This window comes from Pimephales promelas, chromosome 25, assembly GCF_988280905.1.
Source record: "Pimephales promelas chromosome 25, fPimPro1.hap1.1, whole genome shotgun sequence".
NCBI lineage: Eukaryota > Metazoa > Chordata > Actinopteri > Cypriniformes > Leuciscidae > Pimephales > Pimephales promelas.
Window position 1 is genome coordinate 26547239 of NC_142793.1, and position 24144 is coordinate 26571382.

Genomic DNA, 24144 nt, shown 5'->3' on the forward strand with positions numbered 1-24144 from the left:
GAACAGTGGAAATGTTCAGGCAACGTGATCCAATAATTTACAATTTTATTAAATCTTTCAATGTAAAACGAGGGGCTTTGGGAAGAACAGTCAGCGAGGCTGCGAGACACATCAGGGGCTTTCGCTGCAAAAATTCATCATCATAATCACTATTATTGCAAAAACGTCCAATAAAGTCCATGACTGTCACATGATCCTTAAGGAAGTGACAGCCAATAAAAACGAACAAAAACAGGAAGTCGACCAAACACAATCACCTTATTACGACTAACTCTGTCACTGTCACAACATTCGAGAACTTCTTTTCTGTTAAAACGAATTTAAATATTTTTAAAAATATTTCATCATCTACTTTTATTGCGAAAATAGGCAACTGGACTAACTGTGATGATGATGATGATGATGATGATGATGAGCAGTGGGAGGCCACGGCAACGGCACTGTCCATGTCTCCATGACGACCGCCACCATGATCCCTGTCTCCATGACGGCCGCCACCGTGTCCCTCGTCTCCATGATGACGGCGGGCCGTAAAGCTCTTCTCCATGACGACCTCCGTCATGATGCCGTCTCCATGAACACCGCCGCCGTGATGCCTGTCTGTGGCGACTGCCGCCGTGTCACTCGTCTCTATGACGACCGCGATGCTCGTCTCCAAACAGCGATGCGTGTTTATCTTGCGCTCAAGCAGTTGCGAGTTTTTGGACAGTTTGCTGGATCTCTGTACATGAATTCCCTGAACAAAACGTACAAACAAACACAAGTGCGTCCTCATGAACCCGAGACCCCCGTCCTGCCGACAGTCAGAAGAATCCGTCAGGAATGTTGTCCTCGGGATTTGGGTAATCAAAGCTCAGAGTATAAACATAAAACCAGAAGAGGAACTCAACGGCATGAACACAGAAATGTCCATCCATCCGTTCGTCTCTGGCGTCTCTCCACAAACTCTTTCCAGAGCCTGTGTGTGTGTGTGTGTGTGTGTGTGTGTGTGTGTGTGTGTGTGAGGTAAACCGCTCCACTGCAGAAACTGATTGGACGGTAGGGTGAGAGGAGGCGGGGCTTCATGCAGAGTGTCTCAGGTGGGCTTCCTGGATGTCAGACACATCAACTCTCACACTCACTCACACACACACACACACACACACACACACACACACACACACACACACACACACACACACACACACACACACACACACACACACTGTTGAAACAGTAACTCTCAGATTCAGTCACTGAGACCAATAGCTATATATTAATCTAAATGAATTAATTCATTTGTGTAAATTATTGTTTTTCTAGGACATTTCAGTTTCACTGAAGGCTTTAAGAACAAACTGAGTTCCACGAGTTACAAACCTTACCAAAACACTCCCGTTTCTTAAAATTAAACATCTAAAATGTTTAATTATTAAAATATCATAGATAAAATGTCAAAAGTCTTTTTTTTATCTGTCAGTTAATGTGAAATGATCTCACTTTCTGTGTTCAGCGTGTAAAATTCTGTTGAATGAGGTGGAGGAAGACGGTGAATGAAGCTTCAGGTATAAAGACAGGCTTGTTTCTCCCATGTGTGTGTGTGTGTTGAAGCCCACCCTCGTATCTCTGAAGTGTCTGGGTTCTCTAGTGATAGTGGGCTGCAGTTCCGGATGTGGCCACAGGGGTGAGTCTGAGGGGCAGAAGTGCTACGAGTTCAGCCAGGGGTGGTTGAGGCACTCTGAAGCAGAGGCCCGTTTCTCCGGCACCATCTCCAGCATGGGCAACAAGAAGTGTGTGAAGTGACCAGCGTCCTCGGCTGACCAGCCGTACTTTTCCACCAGCACATCAAACAGAGTCCAGGGCTTGAGTTTCGTGATGTGCCGCAGTTCACCTGCAGAGAGAGATGCCAGATCAGCTGCTGCAGGAAAACCCGCCCCATCAATAATGTAAGACCGCCCCTTTATTACTGCAAGACCTGCCCCCTTTTTATTGCAAGACCTGCCCCTTTATTACTGCAAGACCCACCCCCTTTTTATTGCAAGACCTGCCCCTTTATTACTGCAAGACCCACCCCCTTTTTATTGCAAGACCCACCCCTCTATTACTGCAAGACCTGCCCCCTTTTTATTGCAAGACCCACCTCTTTATTACTGCAAGACCCGCCCCATTTTTATTGCAAGACCCACCCCTTTATTACTGCAAGACCCGCCCCCTTTTTATTGCAAGACCTGCCCCTTTATTACTGCAAGACCTGCCCCCTTTTTATTGCAAGACCTGCCCCTTTATTACTGCAAGACCCGCCCCCTTTTTATTGCAAGACCCACCCCTCTATTACTGCAAGACCCGCCCCATTTTTATTGCAAGACCCACCCCTTTATTACTGCAAGACCTGCCCCCTTTTTATTGCAAGACCCACCTCTTTATTACTGCAAGACCCGCCCCATTTTTATTGCAAGACCCACCCCTTTATTACTGCAAGACCCGCCCCCTTTTTATTGCAAGACCTGCCCCTTTATTACTGCAAGACCTGCCCCTTTATTACTGCAAGACCCGCCCCCTTTTTATTGCAAGACCCACCCCTCTATTACTGCAAGACCCGCCCCATTTTTATTGCAAGACCCACCCCTTTATTACTGCAAGACCTGCCCCCTTTTTATTGCAAGACCTGCCCCTTTATTACTGCAAGACCTGCCCCCTTTTTATTGCAAGACCCACCTCTTTATTACTGCAAGACCCGCCCCATTTTTATTGCAAGACCCACCCCTTTATTACTGCAAGACCCGCCCCCTTTTTATTGCAAGACCTGCCCCTTTATTAATGCAAGACCTGCCCCCTTTTTATTGCAAGACCTGCCCCTTTATTAATGCAAGACCTGCCCCCTTTTTATTTCAAGACCTGCCCCTTTATTAATGCAAGACCTGCCCCCTTTTTATTGCAAGACCTGCCCCTTTATTAATGCAAGACCCGCCCCCTTTTTATTGCAAGACCTGCCCCTTTATTAATGCAAGACCCGCCCCCTTTTTATTGCAAGACCTGCCCCTTTATTACTGCAAGACCTGCCCCTTTATTAATGCAAGACCCGCCCCCTTTTTATTGCAAGACCTGCCCCTTTATTACTCCCTTCATTACTGTAAGAACCGACCCACCCCTTTATTACTGGAATCCCTGCCCCCTTTCTTACTGTAAGACCCACCCTTTATTACTGCAAGACCTGCCCCCTTTTTATTGCAAGACCCACCCCTTTATTACTGCAAGACCCACCCCCTTTTTATTGCAAGACCCACCCCTTTATTACTGCAAGACCTGCCCCTTTATTAATGCAAGACCCACCCCCTTTTTATTGCAAGACCTGCCCCTTTATTACTGCAAGACCTGCCCCTTTATTAATGCAAGACCCGCCCCCTTTTTATTGCAAGACCTGCCCCTTTATTACTCCCTTCATTACTGTAAGAACCGACCCACCCCTTTATCACTGGAATCCCTGCCCCCTTTCTTACTGTAAGACCCACCCTTTATTACTGCAAGACCTGCCCCCTTTTTATTGCAAGACCCACCCCTTTATTACTGCAAGACCTGCCCCCTTTTTATTGCAAGACCTGCCCCCTTTATTAATATAAGACATGCCCATATTATTGCCGTAAGACACACCCACATTATTGCCGTTAGACACACCCACATTATTGCCGTTAGACACACCCACATTATTGCCGTAAGACACACCCACATTATTGAGCTCAAAGCAGACCCATTTGAGAGGCTGGATTACAGGTCTGATGGTGTAAATGAGACGGTGCTGAAGTCAGATCACAGACTGCAGAGTTACGGTTACCTTTCTTTGAGAAGAACTCACGGCTGTATTTTCCGGCGGCGATGATCTTGCGGGGGATTTTTCCCAGCAACTCCATAATTAGAGCGATGTGGTCTGACCACCAAACACACACACACACACACACAACATCAGTTATTCATGCAGTGGTGCAGGAGGACGGAGGGACACGTCGGCCATCACACACACACACACTGATGTCTGGTTAACACCAGTTCAGCTCACACACACACGTCTGCCATTAAAGGTTTATGAAATACATCTGCATATATAAGAAGTTCACCAATCACAGCAGCGGCTGTTTACTCCAGTTTATGAAAATCAGGTCTAAGAATATTTGGAACTTTTTGGTGAAAAAATAACCTTAAAAAAAATAAGATAAAGGTGTGAAAATGCATTTCATGACCCTTCAGAATCCAGCCCTATAACGGCAGTGTGTGTGTGTGTGTGGCGGACGCTCACATCCGTCGCTCCCTCTGAGTCTAACACTACCTCTCCGGTTGAAGAACTCCCGGGAATATTTTCCAGAAAGAGCAAAGTGTCGAGGAATGCAGCCAAGAAGCTCTATGATGTGAGCTATATGATCTACAGGAGACAGAAAGAGGAAGAGGAGGGAAAAGTGGCAGGAAAAGACAGAAAGTGGAAGAGCCGGGAGTTTAGATCAGCCAGAAACACTCTACACACGGTCTGACATCTGAACTCTAACGCTGACGCTGGGTTTTAAACTTCATCTTGAGCGACAGACAAGAACAGAGCGAAGAGTAACAGGGTTCAGAGCGAAATAATGTTCAGAATGGAATCCTAGTGTCACATGACCTCATCGGCCGCATGTGTGCTTCAGAGTGGTGAAGAGTGGATGACCGTCTCGGTGTAATGCTCTCTTGTGATTGGTCACTGGTGTAACGCTCTCTTGTGATCGATCACTGGAGTTAACGATCAATTGTGATTGGTCACTGGTGTAATGCTTGATTGTGATTGGTCACTGGTGTAATGCTCGATTGTGATTGGTCACTGGTGTAATGCTCGATTGTGATTGGTCACTGGTGTAATGCTTGATTGTGATTGGTCACTGGTGTAATGCTCGATTGTGATTGGTCAGTGGTGTAATGCTTGATTGTGATTGGTCACTGGTGTAATGCTCGATTGTGATTGGTCACTGGTGTAATGCTTGATTGTGATTGGTCACTGGTGTAATGCTCGATTGTGATTGGTCACTGGTGTAATGCTCGATTGTGATTGGTCACTGGTGTAATGCTTGATTGTGATTGGTCACTGGTGTAATGCTCGATTGTGATTGGTCAGTGGTGTAATGCTTGATTGTGATTGGTCACTGGTGTAATGCTCGATTGTGATTGGTCACTGGTGTAATGCTTGATTGTGATTGGTCACTGGTGTAATGCTCGATTGTGATTGGTCACTGGTGTAATGCTTGATTGTGATTGGTCACTGGTGTAATGCTCGATTGTGATTGGTCAGTGGTGTAATGCTTGATTGTGATTGGTCACTGGTGTAATGCTCGATTGTGATTGGTCACTGGTGTAATGCTTGATTGTGATTGGTCACTGGTGTAATGCTCGATTGTGATTGGTCACTGGTGTAATGCTTGATTGTGATTGGTCACTGGTGTAATGCTCGATTGTGATTGGTCACTGGTGTAATGCTTGATTGTGATTGGTCACTGGTGTAATGCTCGATTGTGATTGGTCACTGGTGTAATGCTTGATTGTGATTGGTCACTGGTGTAATGCTCGATTGTGATTGGTCACTGGTGTAATGCTCGATTGTGATTGGTCACTGGTGTAATGCTCGATTGTGATTGGTCACTGGTGTAATGCTTGACAATCTTGACAGAATGAGAGATTCTCCAATCAGTCTGTATGAATGTGAATGTGCAGCTGCTATCCTCCATTCAGAGGAGCGTAAACATCTGTACCTTCATCCCGAGAGTAGTCTTCCCCCGAGTGTGGCTCGAACAGATAGTCTCCGGTGGCGAGCTCGAACGCCTGTGGACACAGAGGTGAGGAAGCGTTCTAAAACACACACACACACACACACACACACACACACGCGCGCTCACCATGCAGGCTGTGCTCCAGATGTCGGCTGGAGTGCTGTATCCCGCACCGATCAGGACCTCGACGGACCGGTACTGCCTCGTCTGGATGTCCTCCGTGAAGTGCTTGTGCTGGCAACACAATCACACTTCAGATCTGCACACAGCTCACCTACTTACACTCATATGCACATTAAAGCATCTTACCACCCAGCATGCATTGCCCAGGTCAGCGATTTTGACTCTCAGAACGTCTGCGTTGCGCGGATCCAGAGGATTGACCAGCAGATCGGCCGCTCGAACCCTCGCTGCAGGACAGACGGAGTGTGTATTAGTCAACATACAGCAGTGTGTGTGTGTGTGTGTCACTGGCTACGTTTGCATGCACAACTTTGCTTTCAATCGGACTGAATTCCTGATTGATGAACCCGAAAGTAGTGTTTACATGAATGCTAAACATCGGGTTGATGAGTGTGTGTTTGTGTCACAAGCTTTAATTCGGGAACTGCACAAATATACAGAGTTTCCCGCTGTTTGTGCATAATAATCATTCCCCTACATTGGTTAATACTGATAATAATTAATATTGATCCTTTTTTGGTCATAATTTGGAGACATTGAGCATCTGAATTTATAAATGTATCAATGAAACTTATATTTATCACGCTCGCACTAAAAATGCCTGTGAACTGAAAACAATCACTGGGGGTCCGTTGTCCTCCTCCACTTCACAGACAATGAGGAGTGAAAGGAGAATGACAGGATGATGGGAAACTCATGGACACTTTATTCAACAGGAACAGCAGCTTGTTTCGTGCATCACACGTCATTACGCTATTTCTACGTCATTTCACATGCACATTCCTTTCAGTTTCGGTTTTCAACCGATCCAGTGTTTACATGTTCTCTCAATCGGATTAGAAAAGGAATAGCTGAGAAGTTTATATGAAGGCTTGTCAGTCCGATTGAGCCGTCAATCCCATTACTAATGGATTATTAGGTTGCATGTCAACATAGACGGGGTGTGTGTGTGTGTGTGTGTGTGTGTGACTGATTGCTGAGCGTGTCTCCTGTAAACGTAGCCAGTGTGTGTGTGTGTGTGTGTGTGTGAGTGACCGACCTCTGGGCGTGTCCCCAGTGCTGGACGAGGACACTGTTCTGCTGCGGTCAGTATTCCCGCTGAGAGCCCGGGCCTCGTCCTCGGCGTCGGGGAGCGCGGGGTCCAGCGGGAGCTCTGGGAAGCGGGGGGTGGTGCCCCGGTGCCGAGACCCGTTGGGGAGTCCGGGTTCTGTGTTGAGGAGTCTGTGTTCTCCATTGGGGAGTCCGGGTTCTCCGTTGGGAAGCTCGTGGGAGGCATCGGAAGTCTCGCGGTCGGTCGTGCTGATCTCCGACTCCACCAGAGGGCAGAGGAGCGAGGACTGAGGCATGCTGGGAGACTCATGCTCCTGCACACACATGATCACATGACCATTAGTCTTAGAGCAGTCATGGTGCTCTTGGCCTTCATCGTCTGCCTCCTCCTCGTCCTCCTCCTCGTCCTCCTCATCATCGTATTCTTCTTCATCCTCGTCCTCGTCCTCTTGTCTCTCTGTCGTCTCAGGTTCTCCCTGGTCCGTACTCTCCTGTGTCTTCAGCTCATCTGTGGTGTTCTGTGTGGGCGTGACTTCTGTTTCCTCTTCCTCGGCTTTATCCTCCTCTTCCTCTCCCGCATCTTCATTTCCCTTCTGTTCTTCTGGTTGTCCTGAGTTTTCCCGCTCCTCCTGCCGTCTGGGTGGAGTATGTGTGGGTGACTCTTCTTCCTCGTTCTCCTCACTTTCCTGCTGGTCCTGATCCGGTTCTGCACCTGAGAGACAGAGACATCGGCTCAAAAACACACAACCACACTTTTAGGTTGTAAAGAATTACAAAAAAACTCAGAACAATCCTCATAGTACATCAGCCAAAGCTAAACCAACACAGACGTACATGAGGCCTTTGATTCTACAAGACAAACATTGTGGCATCTTCTTGTAATTCAGGAGCTTTTACCACGTTAGTTTGTGCATTACAGATGACTGCTACTTTTCAACGTCATAGCATCAATATTTCTGTGATACAATAGTTGGAATTATCACAGAAGTCCTGGAGGGATTATGGTGTGGGGTTGTTTTTCAGGGGTTGGGTTCTTTGGCAATATAGTGCATGTATCCAGTATACAGTATATAGATGCATGTACGTTGGATCTGCTCCTGTCCAACGATGAACAGTAACGAAAGTTAAATGGAAAGAAAGGAAAGATGCTGTTGTTCACGTGTGACTGATCGCTGATGTAGTACAGGCTCACTCACATGTGTGGTTGGTGAGTCTGACAGGCCTCTCCTTCTCTCCCTCGGCCTCCTCGTCCTCATCAACCTCTTCATCCTCCTCTTCCTCTTCCTCACTGTCTGCCAGCGCCAGGGCGGGGCTGGGGGCGGAGTCTGAGGCTCCACCCATTCTCTGTTTCTCCGCCTCTCGCTCCAGAGCTTCGATCTCCAGCATGCGTCTCTCCAGCAGCTCTGCTTGACGCTTCTGCTTCTTCTTCAGCTTCTTCTTCTTATTTTTGGAAATCTTCCCCACCTGTAGGAGGCGCACACCACAGCGAACAGCTCACACACACATACTCCTCGACTCTTCCCCTCAATATCAGCTCATTCACTACACTTACTACAGGAACTGCAGGTTGGTTATTCCCTATAATACTGCTGCCATCGTGATATGCTCGTTTCATTATAATAGTTTTGTAAAAGCTGGATTTCATGTGTTTCTTACAGACTATAAAAAATTAAACCTACAGATCAGAGCTAGAGAGCTGGTGTGACTAAAGCCTTATAAACGGTGCTTCTTGGATAAATATGTTCCTATATGTAATATGTAGACGGCCGATGTGCTGAGGATGTGAAGCAGCTGTGTGTGTTTGTGTGTGTATATATATATGTATATATGAATGTTTGCATGTGTGTGTGTGTGTGTGTGTGGGAACGGCTTCACTGACCTGTTTGAGTTGAGGAGCCGTGCTGACTGCAAACAAACACACACACACACACACACACACAGAGTCAGTTTCACACTCATTACGTGGAGGATCATGACAGGAATCAGGGATGAACAGAGGAGACGAAACAGAGGAGACGAACGGAGGAGTACCGGCGGATCCTGAGGGAGGAGGCGCTCCTGCTTTCTGCCACTCGGTGGCCTCGACTGCCATCCTGCGCACGAAGGCCTCGTCCACACACATCAGGATGTTCTCCGGCTTGATGTCCGTGTGGATGATCTTACACTTACTGTGAAGGTAGTCCAGCCCCTGCAGAACCTGCACACTCACACACACACACACACACACACTTGCACGTCAGGCCCTCGTCTGAATGACGTCTCATGCTCATAACTGTGCTAACCGCCACAACACACACACACACACACACACATTTTAGTCCTTGTCCACTGACAGAATTTTTTGCAGGATAAAAATTAATATTGACCCCGCGTTGTCCATCACGTTTACACACTGACTGCTAAACGTTCTTCCATCATAAGAAAATCTGACTGCGTTTTCTGCACCCGAAGCGTTTTGAGGTGTTTTGACAATTACACTCGGTGTGCAAGAACGGATGATCTCGTAGCTCCGCCCACAGTGAAAACCATCCGCTGAATATGAAGCATCACATATATTCTGATTCTGTGGCTTCATGAAGCACTTCACTTTTACTCGATGCCAGACACTTGAGGTTTCATGCATGGGTCAGAACGCTGTGAGGGTCAGTTAGGGTCAGTGAGGGTCAGTGAGGGAGTGTGGGGGTCGGTTGGGGTCAGTGTGGGGGTCAGTGAGGGTCAGTTGGGGTCAGTGAGGGTCAGTTGGGGTCAGTGAGGGTCAGTGTGGGTCAGTTGGGGTCAGTTGGGGTCAGTGAGGGTCAGTGGGGGTCAGTGAGGGAGTGTGAGTATGGTTACCTGTCTTATGATGCTCTTGACGCAGGGTAATGGCAAACCCTGATAATTAGACTTGATGATCCACTTGAGCAAATGATGACCAAGAACTTCAAACACCATACACACATCTGAGAACCAGAGTTAAAGAAAACAACAACTGACACACACACACACACACACCTGAGAACAACAACAAACACACACACTGGGAGGATATGAATCCCATTCACCCCCGAGATCTTGAAGTCATCTATGAGTTGAACAACCATGTCCTTATTAGGATCATCAGGATCTGTCTCACGCACCTGAGAGAGAGAGAGAGAGAGAGAGGGAGAGGGAGAGAGAACACATATTTTTATATATTACTATTGCTTTGGCAATATTGTGCTATTTTACAGTCATGCCAATAAAGCTCATTTGAATTGAATTGATAGAGGGAGAGGTGTGTGTAAAGGAAGGAAACAAGGCATGTCTGACTCCAGTGTTCGTGTCACATTTGTGTGAGTGTATGTGTGTGTGTGTGTGTGTGTGTGTGTGTGTGTGAGAGTGTGTGTGTCTGTGAATGTGTGTGTGAGAGAGTGAGTGTGTTAGGTACTCACACATCTGAGTAATTTAATTTCATCCAGTGCCGTTTCTGTGTAATGCTGTGCACTCTTCACAACCTTCATTGCAACAAAACGCTTCGCTCTGTTAACACACATTTACATTTTACATTTACTGTTTTACATACTGTTTACATTTAAATGTCATATTTGGAATCACCAATGAAATCTGACAACCACTGTTTCATAGATGGTGTTTCTTCTGCTCAAATGCTTATTTTTCAGGTGCATCTCAGAACAATAACTGTTTCTATAGCAACAGCAGCTGCAGTGACGTGAGGACTTTACCAATCAGCGATTGGCTGTTTAAAGTAGAAGGCGGGGCTTATTCTGCATCGCACTCTCTCCCATTCATAAGTCAGGTGAGTGTTTGCCGTTACTCACTGGATGTCCCAGCACAGCCAGACGGTGGAGAAGTGGCCCCAGCCCAGCTTGCGGATCACATGGTACCTGCCGTTGAACAGGTCCCCGATCTTGACCAGATGGTATCCTCCTGCGACACAGAAACACGAGAGCGGCGATGAAACGGGAGAATCCAGATCCAGTTTCCTTCAGCTCCTCAGAGGTATCCTCCTCCGGCACTCACGCTTATTAACAGCTTTCCAGCACGGGATTCTGTCACGGTGTGTTTCGTCTCTACACTGCGGTGTGTGTGTGTGTGTGTGTGTGTGTGTGTGATGTAAACAAGAGTTCTAGAAGAACCGGTTTACCAATATAACTAGATTAGCACTAGATTAGATGATTACAAATAACAGCCTTATTAAACACATGCAATGTTTCAGCTTCAGAGAGAGGACAGAAAAAAAGACGGAAGGCTGAAATAACTGCCAATAACCAAAACCAATAATCAGATGGGCAAAATAATTTTAAAATTGAAAACGATAATTCACTTGAAATGTCTCAAAGAAATCACTGCAGGGTGTTCTCTGATTGAAAATATTTATTAAAAGCGACAAAAGTTATTCAGGCAAGAGCAGTGAGTGATCTATTAGGCTGCTGTCACTTTAAAGTTTTTAGATGAATATAAATATGTAAATATTTGCTGCATGCTTTCCTCTCAGTAAGTAGAAGTACACTATCAATGACCTCTGACCCAGCGAGTGACCTCTGACCCGATAGACAGTCAGACAGACAGACAAAGAGACTGGGTAAGACAGACAATCAGACAAACAGACAATCAGACAAACAGACAATCAGACAATCAGACAAACAGACAATCAGACAATCAGACAGACAGACAATCAGACAATCAGACAAACAGACAATCAGACAAACAGACAGACAGACAGACAATCAGACAATCAGACAAACATACAGACAGACAGACAATCAGACAAACAGACAGACAGACAGACAGACAGACAGACAATCAGACAGACAGACAGACAGACAGACAATCAGACAGACAGACAAACAGACAGACAGACAGACAGACAATCAGACAATCAGACAGACAAACAGACAGACAGACAATCAGACAGACAAACAGACAGACAGACAGACAGACAGACAGTCAGACAGACAGACAGACCGATGCATGTGGTACCTTTGCAGTAGTCGGCCGGATCCTCCTGCTCTTCATCATCAGAGCCCAGAATCTCCTCCTCCGGCTCCGACGGGGCCACGGGCTCGGGTGGGGGGGGTGGAGGAGGAGGAGGAGGAGGGGGAGGAGGAGGGGGAGGGGGAGGAGTGGACGGAACCTTCTGTGCGTCGGGCCTACAAGAACACACACACACACACACACAGCGTTCAGACACCGTCTCAAAGCGCACAGAACACCTTCATCCTGTTGCCATAGTAACTACAGACATGTATCAAGAATCCGGCTTGATATAAAATCTATTTTTTAAGAATTAAACAGTAAACACACATGCAGACACACTAACGTTCTCTCAACTAAATGTGAACAAATATAGTTTAGCGTTTCAGTTCACACCCCTAACACACATTCACAGGCAGTGTGTCACATTCTGACCATTGTGTATCGAATGAGTCCATAATGAACGCAGGCGCGCGCACACACACACACACACACACACACACACACACACACACACACACACACACAGTGAGATCTTTGTCGTTTTTTACAACTCACACTCTTAAACAGGCTGTTTTTATTACTGTGCCTTTAAGACTCCAACATGCAGATTAGTGATGTGTCTGAGTGAATCTGATTGGCTGAGATGAGCTGTGGTTAGATCCCATGTAGCCTATAAGAAGCGATAAACACGCACTGTACCTGTGCTTGGCTCGATGTCGTAATCGCAGTGCACTGAGCGCTAAACCAAACATCCCGCTGGAGTGAGAGTAACTGTGATCCATAATGATGGAGGGATATCTGCTAAACGTCTCTCTCTCTGTGTGTGTGTGTGTGTGTGTCTCAGTGGAGCATTCAGGGAACGAGAGTGACTCCAGGAATCTCATGACCAACTCACACGCAGTCAAGAATTCACACTCACACACTATCAATGTTCTCGTCATTTCCACGTGTCAGTAGATGTTTTCCAGTGGCAGACGCTGATGTCTAGATAGCAGAGATATCAATATAACGCTGATATAAATCATACACAGCGGTTTAGTGATTCAGACACCTCAATGCTTCTTTCAACAGCAGTCACACATCTTCACTGGAGAGTGTTTTCACTTTTGAGTCCTCTTTAAAAGAACCTGCTCAGACCCCAACAGTATGAAAACACCCTTAAAGGAGTAGATCTAGTGTCACACACTTATATGTAGGCCATGCATTTTCTTGTTTTTGTTTTTTCTTTCTTTTTTTTGTAATGGCCCCAAGTATAAGCTTAGATAGTTTCTTTGGGGACCAGTTCACATATATGATCACTTCTTGTTCTATGTTATATTGCAAGTGCATATGAATATATGTATGTGTATGTGAATAAACCACTATTCATTCATTCACTTTTCAAAAAACTTTAGCTGATAATTTCCTCACCCCCGTGTCATCCAAGATGTCCATGTCTTTCTTTCTTCAGTCGAAAAGAAATTAAGGTTTTTGATGAAAACATTCCAGGATTTTCTCCATATAATGGACTTCAATGGGGTCCAAACGGTTCAAGGTCCAAATGAGAGTTTCAGTGCAAACTGTTCAAAGGGCTTTAAACGACACCAGACGATGAATAAGGGTTAAGACTCTCCAGTTCAAACAAATCTTTTTTCGAGTCTTTTCGTTCATTCAATGAACAAAATGAACGAAATTATTTGAAAAAAGATTTGTTCATTTTGATGAACGAGTTCAAACAGGAGAGTCACGAAAGCGCATCACAGAACAGAGCAAGGTGAGCATTTGAGCTTATAAATCTTAAACTTTGTTATTTATTTATTAAATGAGCGATCGCTTCGCTTGATAAGACCCTTATTCATCGACTGGTGTCGTTTAAAGCCCTTTGAACAGTTTGCACTGAAACTGTCTTTTGAACCTTGAACCCGTTTGGTCCCCATTGAAGTCCATTATATGGAGAAAGTCGTGAAATGTTTTCATCAAAAACCTTTATTTCTTTTCGACTGAAGAAAGAAAGACATGGACATCTTGGATGACACGGGGGTGAGTAAATTATCAGCAAAAGAAGTCCATTAACTTGACAAATATCAAAATAAACACGTCAAGTCACCTTCCTTTATATTTATATTTATACACTATCAATGACAAAAGTCATAGTCATTGTTGCTGTGCTGTTTGAAAACTTCAGAAGTAGAAGCTTTATTTCTCGTTATTTTGGTAACTGTTTAAAATAAATACCTATGTTTGTGTTCGTTTTTTTTCGAATAGGGTTGAAAATTGGCTAAATTAAGTTTATATGACAATATTAGATCTAGAGTATGATTAGGGTTAGGGTTAGAAACTCTATAACTCTATAAATATAAACTCGGTTCGGGTTAGGGTTCATGGGTGGGTCCTGAAACACACACACTCTTACACACACACACACACACATATATATGCACATACTCACTCACTCACTCTCTCACACACACACACACACACACACACACACACACACACGTACATCAAGACTGCCTCTGTGAGCTGGTGTCATTTCCACGAACAGAGATCACATGACGCGAGACGAATCGCGTCAGAGAGACAGAAAGTGCTTTGGCAATGTAAAGATTTCTTTAACCATGCCAATAAAGCTATTTGAATCTTGAATCTTGAAAAAGTGCTGTCCTAAACCTTGATCGTCTGATGATCCCACAATCTGTGGCCGTCACTGGGAAACACATGGGTAGATCCTCCGAGGCAGGGGTGCAAACCTGCAATCCGTTCACAGAGCCTCTGCTGTGTGTTATACACACACACACACACACACACACACACACACACAATCTGGAGAGCTCTGGTCAGACCGGCTCAAAAACAGAGGATGTTCACAGTATAACGGCTGTGACTCGAGGGCCGCTGGATGGGACACAGTTTGTGAGCGGAGACCCTTATTAGAAAGCAGAGATCCACAGGCAGAACCGTGTGTGCATGCAGATCTTCAGAGTCAGTCCGCAGCTCCTCTCGGCCCTGTGTCTGATGGATACGCTGTGTGGCACAGGTCTGAGATCTGTCATAGACGTCTACACTCCTCTAGACACGCAGAGGCCGAGCCGGGTCCGAGCTCAAGCGCTCGCTGGGTCAGTTTTCCATCACCATCCACGCCTCGAGTCACACAGATCTGATGAAGAGGATGCTCATGTTCACTTTAATGACCTCTGAAAACATTTTCAAGTTCAATCTTCACATAATATAGAGAAGACAAACATCCTCTGAGATCCCGTCATTCTGCAGGGTGCGAAACATTACCCTACTGTCTGTCAGACTCATATCACACACCATCCTCCCTCATGAACACACACAGCATCCAGGCCACGTCGGACACACAATCCCACAATCCCCGATCCAGCAGTTCCTCCGGAGACTCCACACTGACCTCCTCACGGCACATGTGCTGTTTACTGGATCCAGACGCATGTCAGTGTGGCGCTGTGAACTGCGCTGCATCTCTCTCGGTCTTCATAAAGAAGCGATGGCTGGGGGGTTTGTGATCCGGTTGCGATGGCCTATATAACAGCAGTGATGATGAAGACAGCAGCGAGCACATCGCCTCAGTGGAGCGGCTCGTATATCAGACACTGTGATGCTCTGTGGACGCCAAACACTCATGCAGAATCCAGACCCGTGTGTGTGTGTGTGTGTGTTTTACAGCACTTCTCTGTGTTTGCATTTGATATCAGGCAAAACACAAACACACAACAGAAGACAGTAGAGAGAGAGAGAGAGAGAGAGAGAGAGAGATGAGGATGAGATGGAGGACACAGAGAGAGAGAGAGAGATGGAGGACAGACAGGTAGATGATGTGGCGAGACGCCATACCTTTCTGGGGAAGATGATTTTTCTGAGTTGACGGACATGAGCAAGCCGCTCGCTCCCGAGAGAAGACCGGAGCAGAAGCAGGGACGAATAAAACACTCTCTCTCTTCTCTCTCTGTGTTTCCGGAGCGCTGTGCTGTGAGCGAGGGGAGGGCGCTCGTCCTCCTCTTCTCCTCTTCCTTTGAGGATGGAGGACACGGGCTGTGAGACGGAGACGAGAGGGCCGTCTCAGTCCTGTTTCCCCGCCGACTGCCTTTATCCTGCGCTCGCTCGCTCGTCCCCAGCGCCCTCGTTTCCTGAGTGACGATGACAGCGCGGCTCCCACACACTGTGTGTGTCTGTGTGTGTCTGTGTGTTCTGCAGCGCTGCACAATAACAGATCTGTGCGCGCAGCGGGCGACACCACTGAGAGCCAGCGGCGGGGGGATCTGAGAGGAAACCACAGTGTCTCTCGCTCGCTCTCTCTCTCTGCTCCCCTCACACAGTCCAGCGCTCCGTCTGTTACGACATCCTGTATCTCAGGGCAACGCTCGCCCGCACGCTCTCTCTCTCTCTCTCTCTCTCCCCCATTTTACAGCTGCTCTCTCTTTCTGAAGCTGCTGCTGCTTTCCTTTCTTCATTCTCATCTCGTCTGTATTTTACAGCAGATGGGGTTTGTTTCTCGGCGAGAAAGCACAGCCTGTCTGTCTCTCTTTCTGTCTGTCTCTCTTTCTGTCTGTCTCTCTTTCTGTCTGTCTCTTTCTGCCTGTCTGTCTGTCTCCCTTTCCGTCTGTCTCCCTTTCTGTCTGTCTCTCTTTCTGTCTGTCTCTCTTTCTGCCTGTCTGTCTGTCTCTCTTTCTGTCTGTCTCTCTTTCTGCCTGTCTGTCTGTCTCTCTTTCTGTCTGTCTCCCTTTCTGTCTGTCTCTCTTTCTGCCTGTCTGTCTGTCTCTCTTTCCATCTGTCTCCCTTTCTGTCTGTCTCTCTTTCTGTCTGTCTCTCTTTCTGTCTGTCTCTCTTTCTGTCTGTCTCTCTTTCTGTCTGTCTCTCTTTCTGCCTGTCTGTCTGTCTCCCTTTCCGTCTGTCTCCCTTTCTGTCTGTCTCTCTTTCTGCCTGTCTGTCTGTCTCTCTTTCTGTCTGTCTCTCTTTCTGTCTGTTTCTTTCTGTCTGTCTGTCTCTCTTTCTGTCTGTCTCTCTTTCTGCCTGTCTGTCTCTCTTTCTGTCTGTTTCTTTCTGTCTGTCTGTCTCTCTTTCTGTCTGTCTCTCTTTCTGTCTGTCTCTCTTTCTGTCTGTCTCTCTTTCTTTCTGTCTGTTTCTTTCTGTCTGTCTGTCTCTCTTTCTGTCTGTCTCCCTTTCTGTCTGTCTCTCAATTCAATTCAATTCAATTGAGCTTTATTGGCATGACTGTAAAATAGCACAATATTGCCAAAGCAATAGTAATATATAAACATATATGTAGATAAATAAAAGTGAAAAAAAAATAAAATAAAATAAACAACAACAATAAAAAAACATTTCCATGTTATGCATAAATATACCACAATAGATTAAAAAAAAAAAGATATATACAATAAGTACAGAGAGCAGTTTAATGGAAAAGAGGGTTCATCCCTTCTCCCTCATATGATGGCAGGAGGACACGTACTGCGCTGCCAGGTGAACACACTCTTCTTTTTCTCCCAAAATATAAGACAGTTTGTTTATGGGGCTCACTTGTTGGAATTGAGGTACAATCTGTGCTATTTGTGTGAAATAAGCGTCTCTGATGTTTTTATACTTGCTGCACTCGGTGAGGAAGTGCAGCTCGTCCTCTACGGCCCCATCAGGGCAGTGCGGACACACTCGGAGCTCTCTCTCTCTCCAGCTCTGCTTATGTCGGCCCGTCTCCACACACAGACTGTGGTCACTAATGCGATACTTAGTTAGGAGCTTTCTCTGACCATAGTTACCGATATCAGTCAGGTATGGAGCCAATTTATAATCTGACTTTATTTTGTTGAAATATTTTAGTTTATTTAGTTGTGTGACCTTTATCTGCCAATCGTGTATGTATTCTTCTTTGGTTATTTTCCCTATTTCTTTTACTTTTGAGTGTCTGAATTGAATTGATGAGTTGAGTTGGTGTTTTTCCACTAAATGTATCATGGGGTCGCCCTCAGTGAGTCCTGCCCTGTATCTGAGAGCGCAGTGATGGTAACTCTCTGTCTGCGCGTCTGAGAGATGGAACCAGAACTTTACGGCTCTCTTCTGGATCTCCGATAGGAGAGGGAATCTGCCCAGTTCTGCCCGGCACCCCAGACTGGGGGCGTTTCTGTGAGTTCCCAGGATGTTTTTGCAGAACTCGAGGTGGAAAATTTCAGCCGGGGTTTTGTCCCAGGTTTCGTAATTTAGTTTAAATTTGGGCCCCCAGATTTCACAGCCGTAAAGAAGGATGGGTTTGATGATGCTGTCGAAGATTTTCAGCCACAGTTTGATGGGTGGGTTATATTTGAACAGGGGTTTTCTTATACTGTAATAAGCCCTACGTGCTTTATCAGTCAGATCTTTTATTGTAGTGTCAAATTTTCCAGAAGCTGAGATTGTCAGACCCAAATAATTATAACAGGTGACATGATTAAGAATTGTTCCCCCAAGTGTAAATTTGTATTTTTTGTCAGTAAGGCGAGGTTTTTTCTGGAAGATCATGATTTTGGACTTGTCCATGTTGATGGGTAAGGCCCAGTCGCTGCTGTACTGGTCCAGAAGCGAGAGGCTTTGGTGCAGACCCTCTTCATGAGGAGACAGCAGCAGGAGATCATCAGCGTAAAGGAGGCTTTTGATTTCTCTGCCCTCGATTTTTCTGCCTGTCTGTCTCTCTTTCTGCCTGTCTGTCTGTCTCTCTTTCCATCTGTCTCCCTTTCTGTCTGTCTGTCTGTCTCTCTTTCTGTCTGTCTCTCTTTCTGTCTGTCTCTCTTTCTGTCTGTCTCTCTTTCTGTCTGTCTCTCTTTCTGCCTGTCTGTCTGTCTCCCTTTCCGTCTGTCTCCCTTTCTGTCTGTCTCTCTTTCTGTCTGTCTCTCTTTCTGCCTGTCTGTCTGTCTCTCTTTCTGTCTGTCTCCCTTTCTGTCTGTCTCTCTTTCTGCCTGTCTGTCTGTCTCTCTTTCCATCTGTCTCCCTTTCTGTCTGTCTGTCTGTCTCTCTTTCTGTCTGTCTCTCTTTCTGTCTGTTTCTTTCTGTCTGTCTCTCTTTCTGCCTGTCTGTCTGTCTTTCTGTCTGTCTCTCTTTCTGTCTGTTTCTTTCTGTCTGTCTGTCTCTCTTTCTGTCTGTCTCTCTTTCTGTCTGTCTCTCTTTCTGTCTGTCTCTCTTTCTGTCTGTCTCTCTTTCTGCCTGTCTGTCTGTCTCTCTTTCTGTCTGTTTCTTTCTGTCTGTCTGTCTGTCTTTCTGCCTGTCTGTCTGTCTCTCTTTCTGTCTGTCTCTCTTTCTGTCTGTTTCTTTCTGTCTGTCTGTCTCTCTTTCCGTCTGTCTCCCTTTCTGTCTGTCTGTCTGTCTCTCTTTCTGTCTGTCTCTCTTTCTGTCTGTTTCTTTCTGTCTGTCTCTCTTTCTGCCTGTCTGTCTGTCTCTCTTTCTGTCTGTCTCTCTTTCTGTCTGTTTCTTTCTGTCTGTCTGTCTCTCTTTCTGTCTGTCTCTCTTTCTGCCTGTCTGTCTCTCTTTCTGTCTGTCTCTCTTTCTGTCTGTTTCTTTCTGTCTGTCTGTCTCTCTTTCTGTCTGTCTCTCTTTCTGTCTGTCTCTCTTTCTGTCTGTCTCTCTTTCTGTCTGTCTCTCTTTCTTTCTGTCTGTTTCTTTCTGTCTGTCTGTCTCTCTTTCTGTCTGTCTCTTTCTGCCTGTCTGTCTCTCTTTCTGTCTGTTTCTTTCTGCCTGTCTGTCTCTCTTTCCGTCTGTCTCTCTTTCTGTCTGTCTCTCTTTCTGCCTGTCTGTCTCTCTTTCTGTCTGTCTCTCTTTCTGTCTGTTTCTTTCTGTCTGTCTGTCTCTCTTTCTGTCTGTCTCTCTTTCTGTCTGTCTCTCTTTCTGTCTGTCTCTCTTTCTGTCTGTCTCTCTTTCTGTCTGTCTCTCTTTCTTTCTGTCTGTTTCTTTCTGTCTGTCTGTCTCTCTTTCTGTCTGTCTCTTTCTGCCTGTCTGTCTCTCTTTCTGTCTGTTTCTTTCTGCCTGTCTGTCTCTCTTTCCGTCTGTCTCTCTTTCTGTCTGTCTCTTTCTGCCTGTCTGTCTCTCTTTCTGTCTGTCTCTCTTTCTGTCTGTTTCTTTCTGCCTGTCTGTCTCTCTTTCTGCCTGTCTGTCTTTCTGTCTGTTTCTTTCTTTCTGCCTGTCTGTCTGTCTCTCTTTCTGCCTGTCTCTCTTTCTGTCTGTCTCTTTCTGCCTGTCTGTCTCTCTTTCCATCTGTCCCTTTCTGTCTGTCTCTCTTTCTGTCTGTCTCTTTCTGTCTGTCTCTCTTTCTGTCCGTCTCTCTTTCTGTCTGTCTGTCTCTCTGTCTGTCTGTCCGGCTCTCTGTCTGTCTGTCTGTCTCTCTTTCTGTCTGTCTGTCTGTCTCTCTTTCTGTCTGCCTCTCTTTCTGTCTGTCTCTCTTTCTGTCTGTCTCTCTTTCCGTCTGTCTCTCTTTCTGTCTGTCTCTTTCTGCCCGTCCGTCTCTCAATTCAATTCAATTCAATTCAATTCAAATGAGCTTTATTGGCATGACTGTAAAATAGCACAATATTGCCAAAGCAATAGTAATATATAAAGATATATGTAGATAAATAAAAGTGAAAAAAATAAACAACAACAATAAAAAACATTTCCATGTTATGCATAAATATACCACAATAGATTAAAAAAAGATAGATACAATAAGTACAGAGAGCAGTTTAATGTCTCTCTTTCTGTCTGTCTGTCTCTCTTTCTGTTGCAAAAAAGATGGAGACGCAGAGGACACACACACACACACCAGATCTGATGAAGGACCAGCGCCTGGACACAGACACACACACACACACACACACACACACACACACACACACACACACACACACACACACAGTTCTGCTAAACTTCAAACATGAAAAATTTAGCTAGATTTTACCAGATCAGATGCTTTAGAAAAGGGAATATTTTCGGACCCGGACCGCTACAGGGGTAATGACCACCTTTTTCACCCCGGACCCGTTTTCATGCCTGTACATGTAAGAAATCTGATAGATTTATTATTATTTTTGGGCAAACGTGAAGTGTATCATAACTTGTGCATACAAAGAAGATGTGTGTCTGTGGATCACACACACAGTCTGAGAAAACCTGCTGCCACTAGATGGCAGTAACTCTGTATATTCTCTCCTACACTAACCGACTCATCAGAGAACACTTCACACACACACACACACACAGTGATGTCAGAGGATCCACTAGACTTCCTATGACGTGCAGCACCCGGACGACACTGGGCTGATCACCACAGCAACCGTCAGACTGATCAGAAACGAGGAAGGAGAGAGAATGATGCGACACGGTTTCTCACTGATGTTTTAGGGGTCAGAATCGAGGCTATCTTTACATGGCCTACTTACACACACACACACACACACACACACACACACAGAGAGAGAGAGAGAGAGAGAGAGAGAGAGAGCGTTGTCCTGCATTCATCATCATCATGAGTTTCACACACAAACAAATGCAAAAACAGAAAAGAAACTGTAAAATAACTAGACAACCAAACTTATGCTGCTCTATTTACATTCAAAACGACACTTTTTTAAAATATAGGCGACATCTTTGATTAGTTTAGGATCTCTGGATAGTGCTGTCAGGCGTTTACAATCTATTTGTGTGGCGGTGAAGGATCTGTGTGTGTGTGTGTGTGTGTGATGGTAAATTGTGTGTGTGTGTGTGTGTGTGTGTGTGTGTGTGTGTGTGTGATGGTAAATGATCTGTGTGTGTGTGTGTTCTGCTGCAGTATCCTGATCGTGTGTGATTGGCACCACCTGTTGGCCTGAATCAGCACACACTCACATGTCTCACTCACTGACACACACACACACACACACACATGAGACATCCTGGACTAAACTCCCATTAACTGTAAGTGCGTTAACGATTGATCTTATCATTAGCATTGCTCAGTGTACAGTAGATCACAATTAAGACGCAGATCTACACGTCTCACACACACACACACACACACACACACACACACACACACACACACACACACACACACACACACACACACACACACAGCTGTAGCTGCTGATACTGATGATTATGAAGGAGAATGGTGATATTTATGGAAATGTATGGAAAGGTTTTGCCCTTATTAACGGTTTCATAACAGCAATGACAGTAAACACGAGGAAGTGCCCGCGCAGTTGCCATTAGTAACCAACCTCACTTCTCGCGCACACACACACACACACACACACACATGCGCGCGCACACACACACACACACACACACACCCTCCTCACCTGCGATGTTGACCCGTCTTATCCTTCTTTCCTCTCGGCATCCTCTTCCTCGCTTGAATGGCCAACACTGGAGAACCCACAGAAGACACACACACACACACACACACACACACACACACACACACACACACACATCAGTGACAGAAGACACACACACACACACACACACACACACACACACACACACACACACACACACACACATCAGTGACAGAAGACACACACACACACACACACACACACATCAGTGACAGAAGACACACACACATCAGTGACAGAAGACACACACACACACACACACACATCAGTGACAGAAGACACACACACATCAGTGACAGAAGACACACACACACACACACACACACACACACATCAGTGACAGAAGACACACACACATCAGTGACAGAAGACACACACACACACACACATCAGTAACAGAAGACACACACTCACACACACACACACACACACACATCAGTGACAGAAGACACACACACATCAGTGACAGAAGACACACACACACACACACACACACACACACACATCAGTGACAAAAGACACACACACACACACACACACACACACACACACACACACACACACACACACACACACACACACACACACACACACACACACACACACACACATCAGAGACAGCAGACACACACACACACACACACACACACATCAGTGACAGAAGACAGTTTTGTCTATGTGTGTATGAGTGACATGATGCTGACGGGAGTCTAGTGTACTAGATAGGGATGGATGTTTCTCACCCTTTCTAGAGCTCATGATGATGTTCCTCAAGCCGGGATCTCTCTCGTGCGCGTCACCGCTGCCGACGCGCGCTCAAGCACTGACGGGGCCGCGCACGGGCCATCGCGCTCATGGCCCTGTCCCAATATCCGCACTTGCGCCCTTGTGCCCCTCAATGCGCGTTCTCGCTAAGGGGTGCAAGACCGTAGGGTGTCCCAATCCTCTAATAGTGTTCTCCAGGGGTGATCAAAAGGGCACTTAATGCACCCTTTTCGTAAGTGCGCATCAGACCTACTTTGCTGTGGGATATTACCCAGAATCCTTGTAGGGGAGAACGGTTGCTATGGTGCTGTTCGGGAGCGGAAACTCCGAAGATAAAGGATGCCGGTGTGGTGAAGAATTTTTCAAAAATATTTGTGTTATTGGGTCACGAAATGTAGTTTTAAGAGTTTTTCAGTCGAGAATATAGTTGTTTAAAGCTCAAATCTGTGGTTTATTTATAAAATAGCGCCTATTTTAAAAAATTGATCTGACGTTCGGAGTTCCAGGTAGTCACAGGGCGGCGAGTGCTCAGCGCTCATGTACCCCGCCTGCAACAGCCTTGCCCCGGCTAGTCATTCTTGCGTTTCCCGCGGGCTCTGTGTCTAGTGGTTAAACATGAGCTATAAATCGGCTTGTGTACATCAGACGGGCGATCTTTGGTCTCATTATTCTATGATTTGTTCCCTGGAAAATCGTTTTGGCTGAGGGGAAAAGTGAAGTTTCATAACTATATTTAGGCTATTTAACTGTAACGTTGAAACGTATGTTTGACTGAATCTTTTAACTTGCTTTATTTGTTGACTTACTGTATATAGCTTCTTATACTTATACTACTTATACTTTTTAAGCTTATACTTTGATAATGGCTATTCTTGGTCAATAAAATAAAAAGAGACAAGGTTGTGTCATTTTATTTTATACAGCCTATATGTTAGACTTTTAATCTATAGCCTATACAAAATATATCACCAACACGTCATGTTTTTTTTTCTTTTTTTTTTCATGTATGGGAATTTCATATATCAATTTCCATAATAACAATTAACATTGCATTTCGAATCTCTGTGAATATGGTAAGGCAGTATAAACTCAGGTAAACCTCAATCACATTTTATCTTAGC

General features: G+C 45.6%; 1 protein-coding gene across 5 annotated transcripts; it reads right to left on the minus strand.

Moving 5' to 3' along the window:
- Positions 1-28: 28 nt before the first annotated feature.
- Positions 29-23719, minus strand: srpk2 (SRSF protein kinase 2). 5 transcript variants are annotated; one of them, XR_016150713.1, is made up of 17 exons: positions 23002-23715; positions 22220-22286; positions 11949-12118; positions 10787-10895; positions 10400-10487; positions 10016-10105; positions 9822-9926; positions 9021-9186; positions 8869-8894; positions 8186-8453; positions 6979-7701; positions 6066-6166; positions 5883-5990; positions 5739-5808; positions 4298-4390; positions 891-1870; positions 29-793 (listed from the first exon to the last, which is right to left on the minus strand). XR_016150713.1 is itself a non-coding variant. In XM_089127798.1 (16 exons), exons 1-16 carry the CDS (start codon positions 23015-23017, stop codon positions 1686-1688), a joined length of 2385 nt encoding a protein of 794 aa, XP_088983924.1. In that variant the 5' UTR covers positions 23018-23719; the 3' UTR covers positions 29-1685. The 5 variants fall into 5 exon arrangements, 4 of the variants coding, with proteins under 4 accessions (XP_088983924.1, XP_088983923.1, XP_088983926.1 ...); XM_089127798.1 differs by lacking the exon at positions 4298-4390 and adding an exon at positions 3809-3901 and having other exon boundaries at positions 29-1870; positions 23002-23719; XM_089127797.1 differs by having other exon boundaries at positions 29-1870.
- Between the last annotated feature and the right edge of the window lie 425 nt (positions 23720-24144).

Coding starts and splice junctions, on each gene's coding strand:
- srpk2 (XM_089127798.1), bottom strand. Junction 10,106..10,399: donor AAATTAAATTACTCAGATGT/GTGAGTACCTAA, acceptor TCTCTCTCTCAG/GTGCGTGAGACAGATCCTGA. Junction 9,187..9,821: donor TCAAGAGCATCATAAGACAG/GTAACCATACTC, acceptor GTGAGTGTGCAG/GTTCTGCAGGGGCTGGACTA.